At 40.5% G+C, this 22,415-nt stretch overlaps 1 protein-coding gene across 1 annotated transcript in view; it reads left to right on the top strand.

The window, feature by feature from the left end:
* NEB (nebulin) overlaps nucleotides 1-22,415 on the top strand; it is a 228,957-nt gene that overhangs the window by 14,346 nt on the left and 192,196 nt on the right. The window contains exons 11-31 of the mRNA XM_081333913.1: nucleotides 2,430-2,531; nucleotides 2,674-2,781; nucleotides 4,309-4,425; nucleotides 7,785-7,886; nucleotides 7,973-8,080; nucleotides 8,156-8,260; nucleotides 10,221-10,319; nucleotides 12,421-12,525; nucleotides 15,025-15,132; nucleotides 15,232-15,345; nucleotides 15,652-15,753; nucleotides 15,842-15,949; nucleotides 16,036-16,140; nucleotides 16,504-16,602; nucleotides 17,145-17,249; nucleotides 18,177-18,284; nucleotides 18,378-18,491; nucleotides 20,247-20,348; nucleotides 20,434-20,541; nucleotides 20,631-20,735; nucleotides 21,081-21,179. Of these exons, the coding sequence (XP_081190039.1) occupies nucleotides 2,430-2,531; nucleotides 2,674-2,781; nucleotides 4,309-4,425; nucleotides 7,785-7,886; nucleotides 7,973-8,080; nucleotides 8,156-8,260; nucleotides 10,221-10,319; nucleotides 12,421-12,525; nucleotides 15,025-15,132; nucleotides 15,232-15,345; nucleotides 15,652-15,753; nucleotides 15,842-15,949; nucleotides 16,036-16,140; nucleotides 16,504-16,602; nucleotides 17,145-17,249; nucleotides 18,177-18,284; nucleotides 18,378-18,491; nucleotides 20,247-20,348; nucleotides 20,434-20,541; nucleotides 20,631-20,735; nucleotides 21,081-21,179 (2,223 nt within the window). The remainder of the gene's footprint in view (nucleotides 1-2,429; nucleotides 2,532-2,673; nucleotides 2,782-4,308; nucleotides 4,426-7,784; nucleotides 7,887-7,972; nucleotides 8,081-8,155; nucleotides 8,261-10,220; nucleotides 10,320-12,420; nucleotides 12,526-15,024; nucleotides 15,133-15,231; nucleotides 15,346-15,651; nucleotides 15,754-15,841; nucleotides 15,950-16,035; nucleotides 16,141-16,503; nucleotides 16,603-17,144; nucleotides 17,250-18,176; nucleotides 18,285-18,377; nucleotides 18,492-20,246; nucleotides 20,349-20,433; nucleotides 20,542-20,630; nucleotides 20,736-21,080; nucleotides 21,180-22,415) is intronic.

The raw sequence follows: 22,415 nt of genomic DNA, 5'->3' as shown, positions 1-22,415 counted from the left end.
CTTTCCCATTCTATCTTTCCACCTGCATTAGTATAAAGAAAATCAGCCAACCAATCCATTGCTTATTATGGATTGACTGATAAATTTCATATCTTGCTCACTTCCTTTCCATCTCTAGGTAACTTTTAATTTTCTGAATACAATAGAATCCAATTTAGAGTTATTTTAAAGCCTGCTCTTAAATCATAACACGGATCGAGTTGCCTTTTCGTGGAGATGGGCAGCATATACATTTAACCAGTGCTTTTTTTGTAAAAGAAAAAGGTGCCGGAACTCCCACATGTCATACAACCCGCCTTGCCTACCCTACAAGGTTCCGTCCAAAAAAGGTGCCGGAACTCCGTTCTGAGCGTTCTATGAGAAAAAAAGCCCTGCATTTAACAAACCAACAACAAAGAAATAAATTGACCCAACCTAAATTCATCAGGAAGCTGTTCTATGATTTAAGACCCACCACTGAAATATAAGTGTGGCAGGACTTCAGTGAAGAACTGAAGGCTGTGTGTGTAAACTTTACAAAAAGAGGCAATCCTGCCTGCAACCTTGCAGTCTTGTGGTGATTTATAAATTTATGTTAGAATTGGCTGGAGGGCCAATGCTGAGATTTTACTGTGGTGTGTGGAGTAAGGCAGTTGACCTTAATGGAAAATGCAGGAACTGTTACAGAAGCAAGAGGAGCTGATTATTTTTTTTAAGTCCAGAAAAGCAAGATAACATTTGGATGAAGCTCAAGGAGATAACTCCCTAATTCACTGGTGGTGGTGGTGGAGAAGGAGGAGGAGAAACATCACAATCAGACTTGCAAGACCCTGCTATTATAGCCAATCTCAATTAGAGTATTGAGATGTCAATTCCTTCCTGTCTGAAATGGTATAGGGTTTCCTGCCTGAGCAGGGGGTTGGACTAGATGACCTCCAAGGTCTCTTCCAACTTTACTATTATGATTATGATTTGCTGGTCTGATCTACCCAGTGGGGCTGACCTACAGTATACTGGATCATTTATTAGAACGTCTATGTAGTCCAGATAATACCAAGCATGGGGCTGCCCCGGATTCCACAGACTGTTCAAGAGGTCTTTCTACTGTGGCAAACCAAGAATGGTGGTTTTAGCCTACTGTCTCTGGCAACTACTTCACAGCTCCACCTTTCTAGTGGCTGAGCACAGAGGTTCAGCATTCTTAATTCTTGCTTCCCATCCATTCTAAGATGGCAGCTACTCCAATGGTTTAAGCATTGTTTCTTCCATATTTTTCTTCATGTGGAAATTTACACATATAGAATCGGTTTAGCAAGTTATCGTTTGTGTATACCTTATCTTAGATTTGTTTAATAGGGCAACATCCTTGTGTTTTTTTTGCGGGGGTGGGTGGGTGGGTGGGGTGGCCTTTATACTTTGGCCTAGGTATGGTGAAGGCATTTCTTGTACTTTTAATTGTTGAAATTTTTCCTGGCACATTTTGTGTAACTAATTTTTGTTTGTATTTGAACTAGAGTAATTCATTTATAGAAAGAGCCTTCAAAGACACTTTGTTTTAGAGAGGCTGAAATAAATTCCCCTTTCTAATTTTAGATTATCTTTTCTCATTCCATGTAAAATAATGCCGGATAAGATTTTTTTTTAAAATTGATGGGTGAGAAATAGGCATTTAGCACAATGAGATCCATGAAGCATGACTCATAAACTTGATATTTAGATATATTTAGATTTTATTTATTATTAATGTATTCATAATTTATTACCCAATCATAAATTTAAACGTACTAAATTCAGTGCTATATTTTTAATGGAATGCTATACGACCCTTTTCCCCGCATTAGTTATATTTGACATCAGTAAGCATGTAGGAGATAGGTACCAAATTGATTTATCTGGGAAGATTTTCCATAATGGATACACTGAGAGCTTCTGCTCTGGAGACAAATTCCTTTTGTGTCTAATGACACTTGGTGAAATAAGGTTGTTCAATTCTATTCTGTTCTGTTCTGTTCCGTTCCGTTCCATTTTTATGAACCTGTAATTCTTTAATTCAGGATAGAGTCAGGGCAACTGGATGGAGCCAAGCGTTGATTGGCTGGATGCCCTCCCTGACACCATACAGAGTTCACAGTGGATATTTCTTTTTGTTCCCCAGGAGAGAAATATCTGCTACTACCTAGGATTGAATTCTCAACCTTCTGAGTGGGAGCAAATGTCTTCATCTCTAGGCCACCACGCCATTCTATTCTGTTCTGTTCTGTTCTTCTGAGAATGGTTTTGAAAGTTATAGAGCAATTACTTTTTATTCAAACATTTTTAAAACAGAAGAGTCTAAAAACTAAAGTGCAATAAATAGTTTACTTTCAGCTGGAAAGCAAATCCAATTTAATATATTTCTCTTTCTTAAGTAGTTTATCTAAAGCCCAATATTTATATCTTGTTTGTTATAGCACAACTATCATGAAGACTATAAAAAGAAGAAGGGCAAATGGAGCCAAACACCATGCTATGATGTTGCAGTTGCCAAAATGAACTCTGACAACTTGAGCCAGGTAAGAAGGAATAACCAAGGGCCATTTTGTGTTTGCTTTTTTTTCTCCCTCTCTCTCTTCCCCTATTTTATACTGACTGCTCGACTTTCTAATAAAATTCCAATTTTGAGCTGTACATTCTTGCACTTTCTGTTGTTTGCAGAGAAAATATCAGGAGGACTGGGAATCTAAGAAAGACCAAATCTACTTCATGCAGACAGAAACACCAGAGTATGCAGTTAATAAGTGTGCTGGAGTTGCTGCCAGTAAGGTATGGGAATAAGTCTAGCTATAGCTATGTGTTTAAATTGAGCCCATTGCAGAGGCTGTAGAGATGGAGGTCAAGGATATGAAGGGAGCATGCACAGAAAACTGCCTGCCTTAGTATCCTGTTATCCGCATGTCTATGAGCTCATTCCAATTAGCACTGCCAAGGACTGCCAAGAACCAGCTAGATAAGAGAGACTCTGCCCTGGCTGGGATGTTCAGATGTTCTCTAAGATTGACTAGGGAGTACACCAATAAACAATGCTTTTGCTGTGCGTTATTTCCTGCTTGTTAAACTGTATAAAGACAATAACCTCTGCGTAGGCAGCCAGACATTTTGGACACCCTGCGATGACTGGTCTCTGAATCCCACAGCCACCAGGCGATGTTGCGACTCATAATGTGCTTAGAATCTTCTGATCATTTCATTTTACATGCAAGGAAAATCCCATCCAAAACAGGGCTGGTTCAGCTGAGTTGGAGTGAAGGCATTTCTGTGTAAATTGAAAATGTATCATAGATAGCAATGTCTGTCGGAGGGGTCAAGAAGTGAAGATGGCCCTGAACAAAGCCCCTGTGTGTGCTTGTGACATTAACACATGTACATTAACACATGGGTCTTTGTTCATATGGTCACAGCTGGATTTGTACTCTTTTTGACCCGCTCTGATGGAATATTCTGCTCATTTATATGGCTGGTATTCTATATATATTGTGCAGCCTCATCTCGCTATGGTGGTCAAGGGAAGTTTAATGTGTAGCACCATTAAGTGAGACCTGGGTGCATCTATTAGGTTTCGGCATTGTTCAAGAAAATGTTAGCTTAACAAGGGAGTTCTGCATAAACTGAATTCCTTTGTTCCTTATGTTGGTGATCCAGTGGAAACTTTTGTTGGTGGAAGAGAGAACTTTCATTCTGTTTTCCACCTTAATGACAACCCTACTTTTCTAGGAGGCAAAAGAGGCCATATGGAAAATGATGAAAATTGTCTTCCTCTTTTCTGCTGGTGTGTGTGTGTGTGTGTGTGTCTGTGCGTGTCCCCCAATAGTATAAAACTGTGCTAACAAATAGACTTGGATCCAAGCTTTATGAGAACACAATGTCCTTCACTTCATTTTTGAGTGCATTACTGTCTTTCTCAGATTTAGTAATACAAGGTTAGCAGAAGAGATAATAGAAGTCGAAAAGGTATTTTGCTAACAAAAAAGGTACTTTCTTTAACCCTCGAAAGCACAATACATTCCAGTTATATTTCAACAGCTTATCAGCAATGGCTTTTTTTGACTATGGAACAATTGCCAAGTACGAGGTACAAATAGCATTTTCCAGTTGAACCTGTTTTCCTAATTGACGAGATGGCATCTATTAAGAGCCTGAAATGTGTTTGATTTAGAATAGTACATGAATGTTTTCAATGTTTTTTTAAAAAAATCTTTGCACTAAAAGCCCAAATAAAAAGGTTCCCAAGGTACACCAAAATCTTATTGTAAAATTGGAAAACATTAAAATCTTTTCCTTTAATTCTTCTAGGTGAAATACAAGGAAGATTATGAAAAAGCCAAAGGTTCAGCAGATTATAATGTGCTTCCAGCAACTGAGAATCCGATGCTCAGGCATCTAAAAGCTGTTGCAAATAATGTAAACGATGTAAGTATGCAATTTGTTTTCCAGGGGATGGATTTGACAAAACAGAGCTTCAACAATTCATCATTATTTGTTATTTAAAATTAGGCTTCTTTACTACTGTAATAGGTTTGTTGAGTAACCCCTTCTCTTGTTATGAGAATGCAATATGTAAATGGCAAATTGGTTAGATCAGCGTAGACTATAAAACATCCTTTGAGTAGAATGTTCCTTTTTTCACATTTTTTCAGTTGCTATCACTGGAGGACAAGATACATGATCTTGTTTGAGGATAGTAAGCTTATAGTTTGTTTACTTCAAACACATGGTGCTTACCACAGGATCCCAAAGTGTAATATCTATGAAAAATATCTTGCTCTCTTTTCCATTTGTGTTGTAAGAGCTACCAGTTCTGTGCATCTTCTAATTTTGGACAATGGCTGCACAGGTAGACTTCATATAAAGCTTTCTCCTTCGTTGCATCCGTGTTGTAAATCTTCTTTCAAAGTGGCTTTACATATCGGCATCTCGGGCTAACCAAACTATTCCACCTTTAATGATGGGGGGTGAGGTGCTACCCCCCGTTGATAGGGCTCACAGCTTGGGCATCCTCCTGGACTCACAGCTCAACTTTGAAGATCATATAGGAGCCGTGACCAGGGGAGCTTTTGCCCAGGTTCGCCTGGTGCGCCAGTTGCGACCCTACCTGAACCAAGATGCCCTACGCACAGTCACTCATGCGCTCGTGACCTCCCGTTTAGACTACTGCAACGCTCTCTACATGGGGCTGCCCTTGAGGACCACTCGGAGGCTTCAACTGGTGCAGAATGCGGCCGCACGAGTTGTGATGGGGGTTTCCCGATACTCCCATGTAACACCTCTACTCCGTGAGCTGCATTGGCTTCCGGTTGCCCTCCGGGTGAGATTCAAGGTGCTGGTAATGACCTATAAAGCCCTAAATGGCTTGGGTCCGGGATATTTGAGGGAACACCTGCTGCCAGCATCAAGCTCCCTTCGTCCAGTGCGCTCGCAGAGAGAGGGTCTTCTCAGGGTACTGCCGGTAAAAGATTGCCGGCGGATAACACCCAGGGGGAGGGCCTTTTCTGTGGGTGCACCTACCATCTGGAACCAGCTGCCCGTGGAGCTCAGGACTGCCCCTGACCTACGCTCATTCCGCCGGGACCTGAAGACTTGGCTCTTTGAGCTCTCTGACCCAGGCTGAGAATTTTAACTGGGTTTTATTTTCAGGGATAATTTAATCTTTTATTTGTCTTTTAACTTTGTATTTTGTATTGGTATGATTTTAAAATGCCCTGTAAACCGCCCTGAGTCCTTCGGGAAAGGGCGGTATATAAATCTAATAAAATCTAAAATCTAAGAAGGGATTACATTTTGCTTCGCAGCATGTGTGACTTTGAGACAGCGTAAAACGAATGTGTCTCAGGCTGCTCTGCTGGTTTTTTTTAACCTTAGATTTTAGGAAGAGGTGTTTGGGGAATTTATTTTTAAAATTATCTATATTTTAGGTATCAAACTACAGATTCCATATCCCCCCTTAATTAGCAGTCACCTGTATCCAGGGATGATAGTAATTTGAAGACTACACAGGGATATAATGCTGGCCCTCTAACAATGCAAGAGCCAACCAAATTTAAGCAGGATATGTATACAAGTTACAACACCATACACAAATTTGCCTTATATGGTTTCTGGGACTTAAACAGTAACCAAATAACAATCATATTGTTCAAGTATTTAAACTGGTTAGTGGTTGGGGACAAAAATTAGAGGATGTGTTCCTAGAAAGCTTTTTCACTGTATTTTTAAAAGTCTATATTTAGTAATTATTCTTGTACACTTAGTCCTCTACCTATTGCCGCAACTGAAGCCAAAGGTTCTGTTGCTAAGTGAGAAATTTGTTAAGTGAGTTTCGCTGCATTTTTCAACCTTTCTTGCAACAGTTGCTAAGTGAATCACTGCAGCTGTTAAGTTAGTAACACGGTTGTTAAGTGAATATAACTTCCCCATTGACTTTGCTTGCCAGAAGGTCACAAAAGGTGACCCCCCGGACACGCCAACCGTCATAAATACGAACCAGTTGCCAAGCATCCTAATTTTAATAACGTGAGCATGAGGATGCTGCAACAGTTGTAAGTGTGAAAAACGGTTGTCGCTCACTTTTTCCAGTGCCATTGTAAACTTCAAACAGTCACTAACTAAACTGCTGTAAGTCAAGGACTACCTGTGTTTCATCTTATTTTTTTCTCTTTTCTTCCTTTTGTGTTGTATTATTTTTCTAACAATTTTTTTTTAAAAAGAAGAGTAGTAAAGAGCCTTGCAAAGTTTAGGTGATGGAATAAAAAAAGAAATCTCAGAGCTTACACCAGACATGTCAAACTCGCGACATCACGTGACGTCGCGCGATGTATCGGAACTTTTTCCCCATTGCCAGCAATGGGGTGGGCGCGGTTGCCTCGTGATGTGTATAGCCCACGGACCGGCAATTTGACACCCCTGGCTTATGCCATTCTGATGTTATGTCGGGTTCAGATGCATTGCAGCTCTGAGTTAAAAACAAAATAAAGTTGGGGGGGGAGGAGACATATGGAAGAAGAGGTTTTCCTTTGATTAGAAGACGCAACTGTACAGAAGTCTTGTCTACCCTTGTAGAAAAGAGGATGCTGGTTCAAGGTGCTGGTGATGACCTATAAAGCCCTAAATGGCCTGGGTCCGGGATATTTGAGGGCACACCTCCTGCCAGCATCAAACTCCCTTCGTCCAGTGCGCTCGCACAGGGAGGGTCTTCTCAGGGTGCCGCCGGTAAAAGATTGCCGGCGGATAACACCCAGGGGGAGGGCCTTCTCTGTGGGTGCGCCTGCCCTCTGGAACCAGCTGCCCGTGGAGCTTAGGACCGCCCCTGACCTTCGTTCATTCCGCCGGGACCTGAAGACCTGGCTCTTTGAGCTCTCCGGCCCAGGCTGAGAATTTTTAACTGAGGTTTTTAGTTAAGGGATAATTTAATCTTTTTTAAAAAAAATTTAACTTTTGTATTTTGTATTGTTTGATTTTAAATACCCTGTAAACCGCCCTGAGTCCTTCGGGAAAGGGCGGTATATAAATTTAATAAAATTAAAATTAAATTAAAATTCTCTCTTTTGATCCAGAAAGGCTTTGCTTTCAGAGTGTTCATAACTTGGATAAGATAAGTAATGAACAAGAAAGATTTTCATTCTAGACCAGCTTGCTTCATTTTTTTGAAGACAACACAGGTTTGATGGCATCAGCAGCAGCAGCAGAAGAGGTTTTTTTTTTCTGGATTCCCCTTACGTTAATACTTCTATACTACTTTATATTCTTTTTTCTTTCTTTTTTTTCCCTGGCAGAGATTATATAAGGAAGCCTACGAGAAAGCCAAAGCGAAAAGCATTAACTACTGTGAGACTCCAAAGTACAAAATCGACAATGTCCTCAAAGACTTTAGTGATGTAAGTGTGATAGAAGTAGTTCTTTAACGTGTTCCAGAGAGAGTTGTGCAGTTTCTTGTAAAAAACTGGTGGCATTCTTTTTCCAGGTCAAATACAAAGAGCCTTACATAGCCAATGTCTTGGGCCGGTACATAGGCACCTATGAGGACCCCTATCAGATACATTGCATGAAGGTTGGCGCTATGACGAGCAACGTGAGTATGAGTTCTATCTCCCCAATCTGGCTTTGCTGATTTGTTGCGGTTACTGATCCCTTATTGTTTCTCTAGAAAAACTACAAAGCCGACTACGAAGAGGAAAAGGCTAACTGCTACTTCCCCCAGACCTTGACTCAAGAATATGAAGTCCAGAAGAAGCTGGACAAGTGCAAAGACGTAAGAGCTACCGTGAAATCTTGTATTTGTGTGTGGCTCAGAACCTCAGATTGTGTCTGTCTGTGTGTGTGTGTGTGGGGGGGGAAAGCGTGCCTTTTGAAACTTGTTTAAAGCAATTTGAATGCCCACATTACAAAATGAGTTTTGAAGATAGACAAATACTGCACCCGCATAAGAAAACACAGACATAAATCTGACTATTTGTAGCTCAGGGTTGAAATGAGGGGGCCCCTGGTGCTCTGGTGTTTTCTGGAAGACGTTTCATTATCCAAACTAGGTAACATCATCAGGGCTAGCACTAGTTTGGGTAATGAAACATCTGCCAGAAAGCAAGCAAGCTCAGAGAGCACCAAGGACCCCTTACTGTAAATCTGACTACTGGTTGAGTCGTGTTTTTTAATGTTTCACAGAAGTGGAAAAAAGCTATCTTCTGCTTTCTATTTAAGAGTCTTTGTCTATGTTGACTTAGGATCACACCACTGAGTCCCATTATTCCAACAGGCATACTGAAGAACTGGGATTTTTAATAAAGGAGAGAAATGAGAAAAAGCCATTGAATCAAACTCTTTATCACCTATGCTTCCTGCTTGATTTTAGCTGAAAACTGCAACCTGCAGAGGTTCCTTTGTATTAATTAAAAAAAATCATTTGCATGTAATGTGTAGTTTGTCCTCGAGTGGCATCATTCTAACATCTTACATCATCACATTAATTTACAGGAAGCTCATGACATCTAGTGGTTAACATGTGCTTGGATCACATAATTTCTCAAGCAAAACCTTATATAAATTCAGTTTACTTTCTGTAGAATTGGACATGGTGATGGAAATAATAACTTGTATCTTTAATACTGTGCACACTCACTCACTCACATAAGTGACAATATGTATGGGCTGGATCAAGAATAGTTAACATTACTGAATAGTAAATAAGCTATTCAACACCTCCTTAACTGAGCATCTCATATCTTTTGATCTTTCCATGACTATAATAGGCTGAAAGCTTTTCAGAATTGCAGGAAATACAGGTAGTCCTTGATTTAGGACTACAATTGAGCCCAAAATTTCTGTTGTTAAGTGAGAGATTTGTTAAGTGGATTGTGCCCTATTTTATGACCTTTATAGCAACATTTGTTAAGTGAATCTCTGCAGTTGATAAGTTACTAACATGATTGTTAAGTGAATCTGGCTTCCCCATCGATTTTGCTTGTCAGAAGGTTGCAAAAGGTGACACAAGGAACTGTCACAAATATGAACCGGCTGCCAAGGATTTGAATTTTGATCACATGATCATGGGGATGCTACAAAGGTTGTTAAGTGTGACAAGTGGTCATGTCACTTTTTTCAGTGCCACTGCAACTTTGAGCAGTTACTAAGTGAACTGTTGTAAGTTGAGGACGACTTGTAATCCATTCCGATTTAGCTCATGCTACTGTATTTATAGCATATTTCTATTTGCACAGTAGCCTTAGCCTTACCAAGGTAGAGCTCATTGTACCCTGCAAAATAAGCCACGGCTGATGATGATATCTAGTCTGGTAAGAAACTAAACTGACACAAGCTTGGAGAGCAAACCACTGCCAAAAGCCATGGCTGAGTTTGCAAAAAAGGTAAGATGCCTTAATTATAGCCAGAAGTGGGGCATTTGTACACGACATACCTAGTTATGCCAGAATTATAAACATCTGGCTAGCAAACCTATGGCTAGCTTCTGGTTTGGCAGTCGTTATCAGCCTGGACAATGAAAGGGATTCAGAAGTGGTCCCAAGACAAAGACCACTGATTTTCCCCCACTGTTATTTCTGCCCTTGATTAATCTTAATGTGTGTTGAGAGAATGTGTTCTAGATGCAACAGATATACTGTATTAAAATCTGCTATCATTCCAGATACAAAACATACCATGAAGACCACAGTACTGCAGCCTGAATGTTCATTATGCTTTGCTTTCACTTCACCCAGGTTGTCTATAAGAAGCCTCCAGATCAGATTAAGTTCACTCAGGCGGTGGATTCTCCTGTTTTGGTACAAGCACGGATTAATACCAAGCAGTTAAGCGATGTAAGTAGCCTGCAAGTTAAAGAATGAGTTCCTGTCTGGTTTTATACTTCAGGAAGCTTTGTGTGATAAAATGTTTCCAGTCATAATGGTGCATATATAACAATGAAAGATATCACTGTGCTTACATGAAAATGGGCCTTGGTGGAGCAGTGGGCTAATGCCTCCTTAAGTCACACCAGCTGCCTGCAATTAGTGCAGGTTCGCATCCCACCAGGCTCAAGGTTGACTCAGCCTTCCATCCTTCCAAGGTAGGTAAAATGAGGACCCAGATTGTTGGGGGCAATTAGGTTTAGGTTTAGGTTTTAGGTTTTATTCAATTTCTATACCGCCCTTCTCCCAAGGGACTCAGGGCGGTTAACAGGGCATATATAAATAAATAACAGTACAAAATTAAAAGAGATTAAACCAATGCCCAATTAAAATACAATGACAATAAAAATAATAAAAAACCCATTAAAAAGACCCTCCCCATCAGGCCAGACCAGCTAGTTCAAAGAAGTGGGTCTTCAGCCCGCGGCGGAAGGAGCGGAGGTCTGGTGCCAATTAAGCTGACTTTGTAATAATGCCGCTTGGGGTGTGTGTGAAAGCCCTAATAAGCAGGCATATACATAGAATGAAGGCTATTGCTAAGCACATTGATTTGTGCTTAGATTGTAAGCCGCCCTGAGTCTTCGGAGAAGGGCGGGATATAAATGGGATTAAAAAAAAAATGAAAGGGCCAATGAAAAACTCACGGCTGACCAAGAAAAACATACATATTCTATTGATTTAAGCATGATATAGTAGATTATTGCCTATTGAATAAGCAACAGTTAGTTTCCAACAGAGGTTTTGGGACTGCATCATTTTAGGAATCTGATATTGTGGAGAAGGATATAGGAAGAAATTGATGGAGCTAGGTCTAGGAAGAATCACTCTCTCCACTTATCCAGGCATATTTTTTCAATATGGCGGTTGTTTACTTTCATGTTTTAAGTCCTATGGTAAAAAAAAACCCTTAAAGCACAAAAGCCCGCTTTTACAGACATTGTATTACTATGTTTACCAATTACAGTATAGTAAACTGAAAGGTGGAGCCAGATTTCTAGCAGTAAAACCAGAGTTTCTATTTCTTCCTTCTCCTCTGATTTTGAGAGGGAGTGATGAGACCACTAGGGGAATAAAATTGGCTTCTTCCCATTATATCTGCATATACGATTTCTATTAACAGAACAGTAAGCTAAATCTCACACAGATAAGATATCAAAGTAAAGGGGGTGTCATGCGTTTGATTCCAGCAAACAGTCTTAATGATTGGGTGGTTACTGTTATGTATTTATATTTTATATTTTTAAAATTTTTATACCGCCCTTCTCCCGAAGGACTCAGGGCGGTGTACAGGGCAATAAACATTAAAAAACAAAGTACAAAAGTTAAAAACAATTAAATGATTTATGCCCGATATATACAATAGTTAAAACCATATTAAAACCCAACCCCAAACCCATCAGACCAGGCCGGCTTGCTCAAATAAATATGCCTTTGAATCAGGTTTTTTTGAATCCCGGTGACTGCTTGGACTAATTCCTCCAGTTTTCTTGGCAATATTTTCAGAAGTAGTTTGTGCCTATGTCCTTCTTATGGTTGAGAGAAAGAGAGTGACTGGCTCACAGTCATAGCTGGCTTTGAGACTAAGGCAGGATTAGAACTCACAGTCTCCTGCTTTCTACCCTGATGCCTTAAACCATTGCACTAAACTGTCTCATATCTTAATGATAGCATGCCCAAATACCACCCTGAAATTTCTCTATGCCCTGAAAGTTTTATCAATCTCTTACCATTCTTAATGAGGAAGCTGCATCATAGGAAAGCAAGCAAACTCTTTTGTCTGGAGGCAAGGCATATCTCATTCCAGACGATTTAGACTGATCCATTCTATAGATGCACATCCTTATGTTGTTGAACCAAATGGTTAACTATGGTTTGCTTTTGAAATATTTGAACTGAAACATTTGAATCCGTTGTCTTGTTCAGATGTAAATGTTAGCAATGAATGGTACTGTTGTAATTCAAGTTTTTCTGCGTTATCCCATTTTATGACATTGCTTATTCTGCATTTCAGATGAATTACAAAGCCAAACATGAGGCAGAAAAATCCAGATGCTCCATACCTCCAGATACTCCTTTCCTTCTCCAGTCCAGAGTCAATGCTTATAATATCAGTGATGTATGTATTATGGACAACTGTTCTTGTGTTCAATTTCATAATTAATAATAATATTGCTACTATGTTAATGACTATAATATCAATAAGGTAAAAGCCAATAGATGATAGATAGATAGATAGATAGATAGATAGATAGATAGATAGATAGAGTCAAACTCTCGTCTTCGCCGGATCAACAAGCACACGGGAAAAACCACGACGAAGTACGGATGACTGGAAAGAGTACCTTTAATAGCAGGATCTCTAAACATGAACAAAGTCAGCGTTGGGAACCACTCGTCCCAACGCTTCTTTTAAATGTTTTTACTAATTGGGTAATAGCCCCACCCGTCAGCCCCACCCGTCAACCCCACCCTCCTCTACGCAGACCAGCATCTAGGTAAAACTCCACCCCTCTATCCTGTCGCCCCACGCCCCGCTTCCGCCTCTGGCGCCGAAGTCCATACTGCGCGTAGGAAGGTGTAAGTGCAAAGTCTCCCCCTCTCACCCCCTGGAATCCCTAGCGTGCTCCCCTCCACCAACCCGGTGTTTCGATTCATGCCCGTGTCAGGCCGCCGCACAGCTGTTACGGCTGGCGCGGCTTCCCCATGCGCGACGAGGCCCGCTGCCGGCCGCTGATCAGCCGTGGGAGCAGGCGCGGCCACGGTGGTGACGCCCGGGATTGTCGGTAGCCGCCAAGCAGCTGACCGAAATGTTGCGGCCGGAGCTTTCCGCTGGTAGGATCAGCTGGTAGGAGCCGAGCAGCTATCGGGCGCGGCGTCGGCTGTGGCTGCGGGCTGCGGGCGGCAGCCGGAACTCCTTCCCGTCGAGCCGGAGTTTTCCCCAGCCGCGGATCAGCTGCTAGGAGCCGAGCAGCTGTCAGGCGCGGCGTCGGCTGTGGCTGCGGGCTGCGGGCGGCGACCGGAACTCCCTCCCGTCGAGCCGGAGCTTTCCCCAGCCGCGGATCAGCTGCTAGGAGCCGAGCAGCTGTCAGGCGCGGCTTCGGCTGTGGCTGCGGGCTGCGGGCGGCGACCAGAACTCCCTCCCGGCGAGCATGTCGAGCCCGAGGGGCTCGACAGATAGATAGATAGATAGATAGATGATACAGATAGAAGTAGATGTAGCTAGCTAGCTAGAGATAAAGAAGTAGAGATATAGATATAGATAGACAGATAGACAGACAGACAGACAGACAGACAGACAGACAGACAGACAGACAGATAGATAGATGGTTTAGACCAACTATATTCTAAAGGAGGCAAATGTAAATGAAGAAAGCCCAAAAGCATGGGAGAAAGGGAAGGACTCAAATCTAGTGTTTATTAGAGAAATAACTTTTTAAAAATTGAAAGCAAGAGGAAGTAACAATGGGTACTTCCAGATGTGGTTACTGTGGCGTAGCTACTCTCCCCTATTGGCAGAATTCAATGGATGAGCAGAGGTTTTCGTCTTCTATTTATCATTGTTGTAGTTCCCCCTTCCTAACCCCACTGCTTGTTTCTTTTTTTATTTACCATGAAAAATCCCCTAAGGAAGGATGGTGGCATACCTGGGCAATATCTTTGACTTTATGTGCACTAGATACCCTGCATCTGGATGGCATCTTAGGGAGAATTATTATAAGACAGTAAGGAACAGAAGAAATCCCTAAAAGGGGAAAAATTAAATGACTTAATGGGAAAGAGAGAGAAGCAGGCAAAAGGAGTGGAGGCGTGCTGCTTAAGAAAAGGCTGAGTGGGGAAGTGACTGAAAGGTGGAATGACTCAAACAAAAGATTCAGTAGAGAGAAAGAAAGGAAATAGTATAGCATGAAGCAAAGGAAAGAGATAAAGAGAAATGTGTACCAATGGATAAGAAACAAGAAGAACAGTGTGTGGATAACTCAACACTGTTAATGGAATGAAATTTTGGATACAACTACCACTGAATTAATATATAAAGGTAAAGGTAAAGGTTCCCTCGCACGTGCGTGCTAGTCGTTTCCAACTCTAGGGGCCGGTGCTCATCTCCGTTTCAAAGCTGAAGAGCCAGCACTTGTCTGAGGACGTCTCCGTGGTCATGTGGCCGGCATGACTAGACGCCAAAGGCGCACAGAACACTGTTACCTTCCCACCGTAGTGGTCCCTATTTTTCTGCTTGCATTTTTTACGTGCTTTCGAACTGCTAGGTTGGCAGAAGCTGGGACGAGTAACAGGCGCTCACTCTGTTACGCGGCACTCGGGATTTGACCCGCCAAACTGCTGACCTTCTGATCGACAAGCTCAGCGTCCTAACCCACTGAGCCATGAATTAATATATGCTCTCTAAAAAACCAAGAAGGATCTAGTCATTTCATGAAATCAACACAGAGATGAATCCAGTATTTCTTATTCTTAGAGTAACAGATTTCGACCCATCAGGTTGTTACTGATCTGAATGTGCCAGATTGTTGTGATTTTATATATTTCCCGCAATAAATGGCTGCATTGATTCTTCATGTCACACTTCCCTTCTGTTTTCTTATCATGCTCATTTGGTTAGAATTGGTACAAGTATGACTGGGATCAATCCAAAGCAAAGAAGTTTGATATCAAAATGGATGCCATCCCAATTCTGGCTGCCAAAGCGAAACAAAAAATTGCGAGTGATGTAAGTGTTACACAGAATTTAAAAAAGGCAATTCTTGGCTTTCCATTTTTATACAAATTTATAGCATATGAAACTATGTTATTCTCTTTTCACATGTAGGTTGAGTACAAGAAGGGCTATGAAAAGAGCAAAGGGAAGCTTGTTGGAGCCTTGAGCGTTGAGGATGATCCTAGGATCATGCACTCTCTGAAAGTAGGCAAGCTGCAAAGTGATGTAAGTAACCCCAATGAATAAAATTGTGAAAACAGGAAGTGTGGAAGGCATACAACATTCTCCTTGGGTTCCAGGAGCTTACAAGCAAGGAGACAATGGAGTATGGAATAACAAGTCCTAAACGTTTTTTTTAAAAAATATATATTACAATCTTTGCTCTATATTTAATTTCAAACAAATATATTATTTCTCAGGATAACCAACAGTTCAATAGCAAAACTTTCTAAATGGGAGACAACATCATGCTATAAGAAATATTTTCTAAACCCCTGTTGCATGATTGCTTCTACTTTTCCACTCTTGCAGAGATTATATAAGGAACCGTACGAAAAAGCAAAAGGAGTAAGCATTAACTATTGTGAGACTCCACAGTACCAGGTCGACAACACTCTTAAGAACTTCAGTGGGGTAAGTGTGGTGGAGATTTCTCCTTTGCTTCTGCTCCAGACCTAGTCTTGCTTGCTTTGCTACAACATGTAATTGCGTCGCTCCACAGGTGAAATACAAAGAGCCTTACATAGCCAATGTCTTGGGCCGGTACATAGGCACCTTTGAGGACCCCTATGAAGCCCATTGCATAAAAGTTGGAGCCATGAAGAGCGACGTGAGTATGAATTGTACCTATTTTCCTCTTTTCCCCCCTTTCTTGTTCAGTTCTTGGTGCTTATTGAACTCTGGTGTTTTCTCTAGAAAAACTATAAAGCAGACTATGAAGATGAAAAGGCTAAATGCTATTTCCCTCAAACCATAACTCAAGAATATGAAGCCATGAAGAAGCTGGACGTGTGCAAAGATGTAAGTTATTGCACTAGTGAGGTCATTTTTTTTTTACGTGCTTCAGAACTGAAAAAGAAAAGCGTCTCAGTGGTATATTATTTCATAAAATTCTTAAACCAATAAATAAAAGAAAAGATATTACATGATCTGAAAATATGTGAAGTGTTGTTGGTGGTACAAGAACTGAATTCAAATATCATACAGCAAATACTGTCAAAATAAATGCTGGCTTCTCCAACTGTACTTTTGCCGAATGGATGGATGAACGATGATAACACAATGGATCTTCATAAAACGTATCATGAATGATCAAAGCATAAACTTGATGTCTACCAAAAACTAATTGCCACTGAATTTTTTTAAAAAACATTTTCTCCCTAGTCTGCCTACAAAAAACATCCTGACCAGATCAAGTTTACTTCGGTGCCGGATTCTCTGGTTTTGCGACAAGCACAGATTAATACGAAGCAGCTGAGTGACGTAAGGCTTTGCATGGTCTTTTTATTTTCTGCTAACTTGTCTGGCAAACAGCACAGCATTATTTGGGACTCGCAGGTACTTAACATTGCAATAATGTTAAGTGATTGCCAGGAATTGTCAGGAGCTGCTGGTTGATGGTTAACTAGATTCAGATTTTACAAAATGAAAGTGATCATTTTTGATTGCCGGCCCGCTGAAAGCCAAAGACGTTCTTCATTTGATGGTGCCATGAAGCTCTTTTCCTCTGCAGTGCGGATACTACCGTAGTGGAAGTGTGCTGCTGACACTAGATACATGTGTGGCACAGTGTTGAGAAACTATCTACCTGTCTTATGAACAGTGTGTTTGCGTGAAATTTTTGTAGCAGTCCCCACACAGTTTGCTCTTTAAGTCCTCATTAACTCATTCTGCCTTTCATTTAACGGGGTTAGAAAAAAGTCTGTTAGCCACAGTTGGTCTCTAGGAGAAGGAATTCATCCCATAGGGAAGGGCAGTGTGTGTTAGTAATTTATATACCACTATGTGTTCATTTTATATTTCAGATGAATTACAAAGCCAAACATGAGGCTGAAAAGTTCAAATGTTCCATACCTCCAGATGCTCCTTTGTTTCTCCAATCCAGAGTCAATGCTTATAACATCAGTGATGTAAGTATAAGACTTGCAAATGATAGTTTTGCAATTAGAGTTTTGACTTAATTACATAAAATATTAAACATTGCTATTACTACTAGGACAATAGGGCATGAATCAAACACATAGCAGTGTGATGTCAGGCAGGTAAGCAGGGTGTAAGACTAGATGGATGCCTTCCGAAGACCCCAGGGCATCTTTCATAATCCATAGTCAGTATGAGCAAGGGCATTAAAATAAAAAAAAGAGAATTAACTTAATTTGAGAACAAAAGAGAAAAAAGTTCAGAACATACAGTATTGGGGAGGAAGAATGAAGCATGTCAAAATTATGACACAAGAAGAAAGGTGAGAAAGAAAACAAATATTTGGAAAAGACTGTATGGGTCAGGAAAAAGGTAGCAGGAATGATAGGGAAAGAGGCTAATCAAGTTCTGCATACTTAACACAACCTGGAAACGTAGATCTAAAAGCTGTTGTTGAGAATATTATGGGAGGGTGTGCGACTGAGCAGACATAACTCCAATTATGTGATACATCACAGCTTGGTATCCAGGCAAGGATCAGACGACGATAAAGAACTTGATTAGGTGAATGCATTCTGCCTTTAGGTACTGAAGAGGATAGATTGGTTACATCACGTATTTGCATATTGTATACTGTTCATCTCATAAGAGGCTTTTTTAACAAGTTTCAAATATTAAAAAAGTGATAATATTTTTAGTAGTACTTTATGGTAGCTTAGGGAAACATTAGAATTCATATTTCAGTTGGTTAGAAATTTTTGCTCTTAACTTGAAGAATACTTTCATGTTGTCAATCAACCTGAGGTATGGTTATAGATAAAAGCATCTTCTGCCACCAGTGTATGTATTTTGAGGCTGATCCTCCTGATTCCCAGTTCAGGTTGACCCACTTTATTTTCCTCTTCTCTCTTGGTTAGAATTGGTACAAGTATGACTGGGATCAATCGAAAGCAAAGAAGTTTGATATCAAAATGGATGCTATCCCGATTCTGGCTGCTAAAGCAAAACAAAAAATTGCGAGTGATGTAAGTATGGCACAGAGGAATAACACTTAGCTTTCAATTTGCATGCAAAGTTGGTAGCCTATAAAAATATTTTATTCCAATATCCCCCTGTAGGTTGAGTACAAGAAAGGCTATGAGAAGGGCAAAGGGAAGCTTATTGGCGCCTTGAGCGTCCAGGATGATCCCAAGATCTTACATTCTCTGAAAGTGGGCAAAATGCAAAATGACGTAAGTAAACCCAAAATACAGTACAGTGAAAATGGAGTGTGTGGCATGTTAGAAGCTTTGTGTGATGTAGTACAACCCCCCCCCTTTTTTGCTCCCTGTATTCTAGAGCTATAAAAGCAAGAAAAATTAGTAGTGAAATAAAAATTCTCAACTCATTTTTTTGAAATTATAATCTGCATAACAGTAGCCCAGTAAAGAATAAACATTCCATACGCACCTGCAGTATTTTGTTAATGTTTTTATGACTATCAAATTTGAGAACTTTCAAGTTTAATAATGTATATTTATATGATGCCTAATTATCCTAATTTATTTGGAGTCAAGTTAAGTAGTCAGCTGCCTAATGAAAAAATGTTTCAACTAAAATAATCATGAACATCAATATGTTAGATCACGAATGAACTGGGCAGCATAAGTGACCTGCTGGTGCCTGCCGTCCCACTCACACAAGCCTCATTGCAGGTGCTTGTGACCCCACTTGTGCGAGTGTCACCACAGACATCATGGGTGCTTGCACGCTGTCATAAAATTGAGTTCAAGCCACTCAAAGTGAAGTTTTCCAATAATTCTTTTATTCTTGTAAGACAAGTGTGCAATCAAACTTAATTAGTTCCTTTATATTTGTACATATACTTGTCTAATTTCAAAGTTATCTTACTACAATAAGCTATGCCCAACAAGGCTATTCAGGTTACTATGTCCAACAAGGCTACTCAACTAACTGTGCCCAACAAGGCTAGTCAAGTTGCTGTAAGTATTGCTTCTCAACTAAGCTACTCATTTACACAATACTCACATATACTCTCAACACAGGTGATCAAGCTATGTTAGACTGGGCTGGGAAGCAGACTTAGAGCATCTCCTGCTCCAACAAGAGTCATGTCAAACTTTGGGGTGTGGGTTCATTCCAGTCTTCTCTTTATACCCAACTAGTTTACTCAGAATCCACGTGTATGGTACAACTTGCCCCAGTCATGTCAGGAACTTTACATTTCTACTTTCTGTTCCAAGACTCCATGAAAAGTGCAATCCACTAGACTCTTTATATCCACTAATGTTCTACCTGGTATCACCAATAATAAATCATGCATACAGGCACTCAGAATCTTTCCTTATCAGTAGTATACACGTTCCAGCAATGTGAGTTACCCAGTGAGTTCATGAAAAGGCTAACTATGGTTGTATTACAGGTCCCCTATATTCATAACTTATATCATATTTGTGATATATTCATAACATGTAACATATAATATGTAACAACGCATGCACACACACACACATGTGCCTGCCCCTCCCCCAAAATTATCCCCTCTTTCCCACCTTCCTCCCGCTCCAGGCTTCCAACCTGGAAAGGTTGGGGAATTCTGAACTAAATAGAATATCCATATCAGAAAGCTGTTTTTACATGGGACATTATTAATAGCCATTATTAATTGATATGAAGTATACTGACCATTTCATTTATAAACTGATTTGGATTTCCCATAAACACCTGCCTTGCTACTCTGGGAGAGAAAACCTTTGCTAATCTATATCCTGGAATTAAGCCAGGAAGATAGTTCTTATGTGCCCATTTTAATTATGAATTCATAATGTAGATTTGAATGAAATCCTTTGGTATGCATTGTGACACATATTTTCAGGATGGAAAGGAAACAGAACTGTGTTAAGTGGGGGTAAGGCATACCCAGAAGGAATGTTATTTTCCACATGGCTTTCTATAACCCTTTCTACATTTTCCCCCCACTCTTGCAGAGATTATATAAGGAAGCATATGAAAAAGCAAAAGGAGTAAGCATTAACTATTGTGAGACTCCACAGTACCAGGTCGACAACACTCTTAAGAACTTCAGTGGGGTAAGTGTGGTGGAGATTTCTCCTTTGCTTCTGCTCCATAGTCTTACTTGCTTTTGCTACAACATGTAATTGCGTTGCTCCACAGGTGAAATACAAAGAGCCTTACATAGCCAATGTCTTGGGCCGGTACATAGGCACCTTTGAGGACCCCTATGAAGCCCATTGCATAAAGGTTGGAGCCATGAAGAGCGACGTGAGTATGAATTGTACCTATTTTCCTCTATTTTTTTCCTTTCTTGTTCAGTTCATGGTTTTTATGCTGTTTTCTGGTGGTTCCTCTAGAAAAACTATAAAGCAGACTATGAAGACGAAAAGGCTAAATGCTATTTCCCTCAAACCATAACTCAAGAATATGAAGCCATGAAGAAGCTGGACATGTGCAAAGATGTAAGTCATTGTTCTAGTGAGGTTGCTTTTTTATGTGCTTGAGAAATGAAAAAGAAAAGAATCTCAGTGGTGTATTATGTCTTGATATTCTTAAAATAATGAAATAAAAGGTATGTGAAAATATTTGAAGCATCACTGGTGGTACAAGAACTGCATTTAAACATCATAGTGCAAATGCTTCCAATATCAATGCAGCCTTCTCCATCTATATTTTTTGCTGAATGGATGCATGGATGATAGTAGCAGAGCAGAATGTTGTAAAACATATCATGAAGTAGAAAAAACATAAATGTGATGTCTACTGAAAAGTAATCGCTGCTGAGTTTTGTTTTATTCTTTTCCTAGTCTGCCTACAAAAAGCATCCTGACCAGATCAAGTTTACTTCAGTGTTGGATTCTCCAGTTTTGCTACAAGCACAGATTAATACCAAGCAGCTGAGTGATGTAAGCAACCAGGAAATGGACAGGTCCCGGCTTTGCTTGATCTTACCTTTCCTGCTAAATTGTCTGACAGACAGCCTAGCGTTCGCTGGGGCTTGCAGATTCTTTCCATTGCAATAACATGCATCTCTATTTGGAAAGTGAGAATTTTGTGGCAGGGCTTTTGAAAACAAATTGAAGCAGTTGCTTAGAATGTGACATACCTGAGCATGGCAGTGCATCTCAGTTTTCCAGAAGCTTATTCATGTATGTGCTTATTTAGCAGTACATTCTCAGACAAGAATCAGATAGATTAGGTTCTCTGTTGCAGACAAGAATTAAGCCCTGGGAGGCAGGCATCGACCTTCTCAGTTCCAAATGGTCAATGCCTTTGCATAGGGCTGTGCTTGTGGAATTCTAAATATGGGCAATTTTTTCTGTCACCCTTCTCAGTTAACAGGTGTTTGTTTGGTGCTCAGAATAGCTTAGAAAGATTTACAAACTGTTCATTTTTAACTTCTAGAAAGGGCTGATTGCTACTTTAGCAGGTTTAGCTCCTGTGCCACCTCTTCTATTTTGTCCCTCTTCCCCTCCTTAGTCTCTGGAGAAACTGACCATGTCACTGATGCTAATTTAGATGACTCTAAAATGTTTGTAATTGTACCTTAATTGTGTTTTTTTAAAAAATCGTGAGACCCTTTCACATGTCCCGCAAACTGTGGCAGGAAGATGCCTTCCTACCATGCCGGAAACACAGAAATGGATGTGATCATCTTTAAATTCAGCCTTGTCCCATTATAAAAACAATCTGTTGCCCACTATTTTTGTTTTGCTTTAAAGTGGCATTTTTCCACCATAGGCAATACAAATCTTGTAGCTCAGCTGGTCTGCAGTACCTCATTTCTAGGTAATGTTAAGGAGGAAGGTGAACTGCCCTGCTGCTATTGGCTTCCTCTAGCTCCCTGGTCACCCAATATTTGACAACAGGAGAATCAAAACTTTCCCATTGTGCCCCAAAGCCATTTTTCCCACAGCTCTGGCAGCCTATGCTCAGGCTGCCAAAACTTCAAAAGAAGACAAGAGAGCTGCCTGGGAAGAAGCCATGATAAAGCGTCTAATTGTCCTGTCCGACTGAGATATTCTGAAGGACAAGAAAACTGTGGGGAAAGAGAAGTAGAAGGGAAGTTGTTCTTTAGCTGCCAGTCCCCAGGTCGAAGCTGTCTACTTTGGCTTGGTGGAGAAGGCATAGCTGTGCCTGGT

This window comes from Vipera berus (genome assembly GCF_964194415.1).
Source record: "Vipera berus genome assembly, chromosome: 1".
NCBI lineage: Eukaryota > Metazoa > Chordata > Lepidosauria > Squamata > Viperidae > Vipera > Vipera berus.
This window is presented reverse-complemented; position numbering and strand designations above follow the sequence as displayed.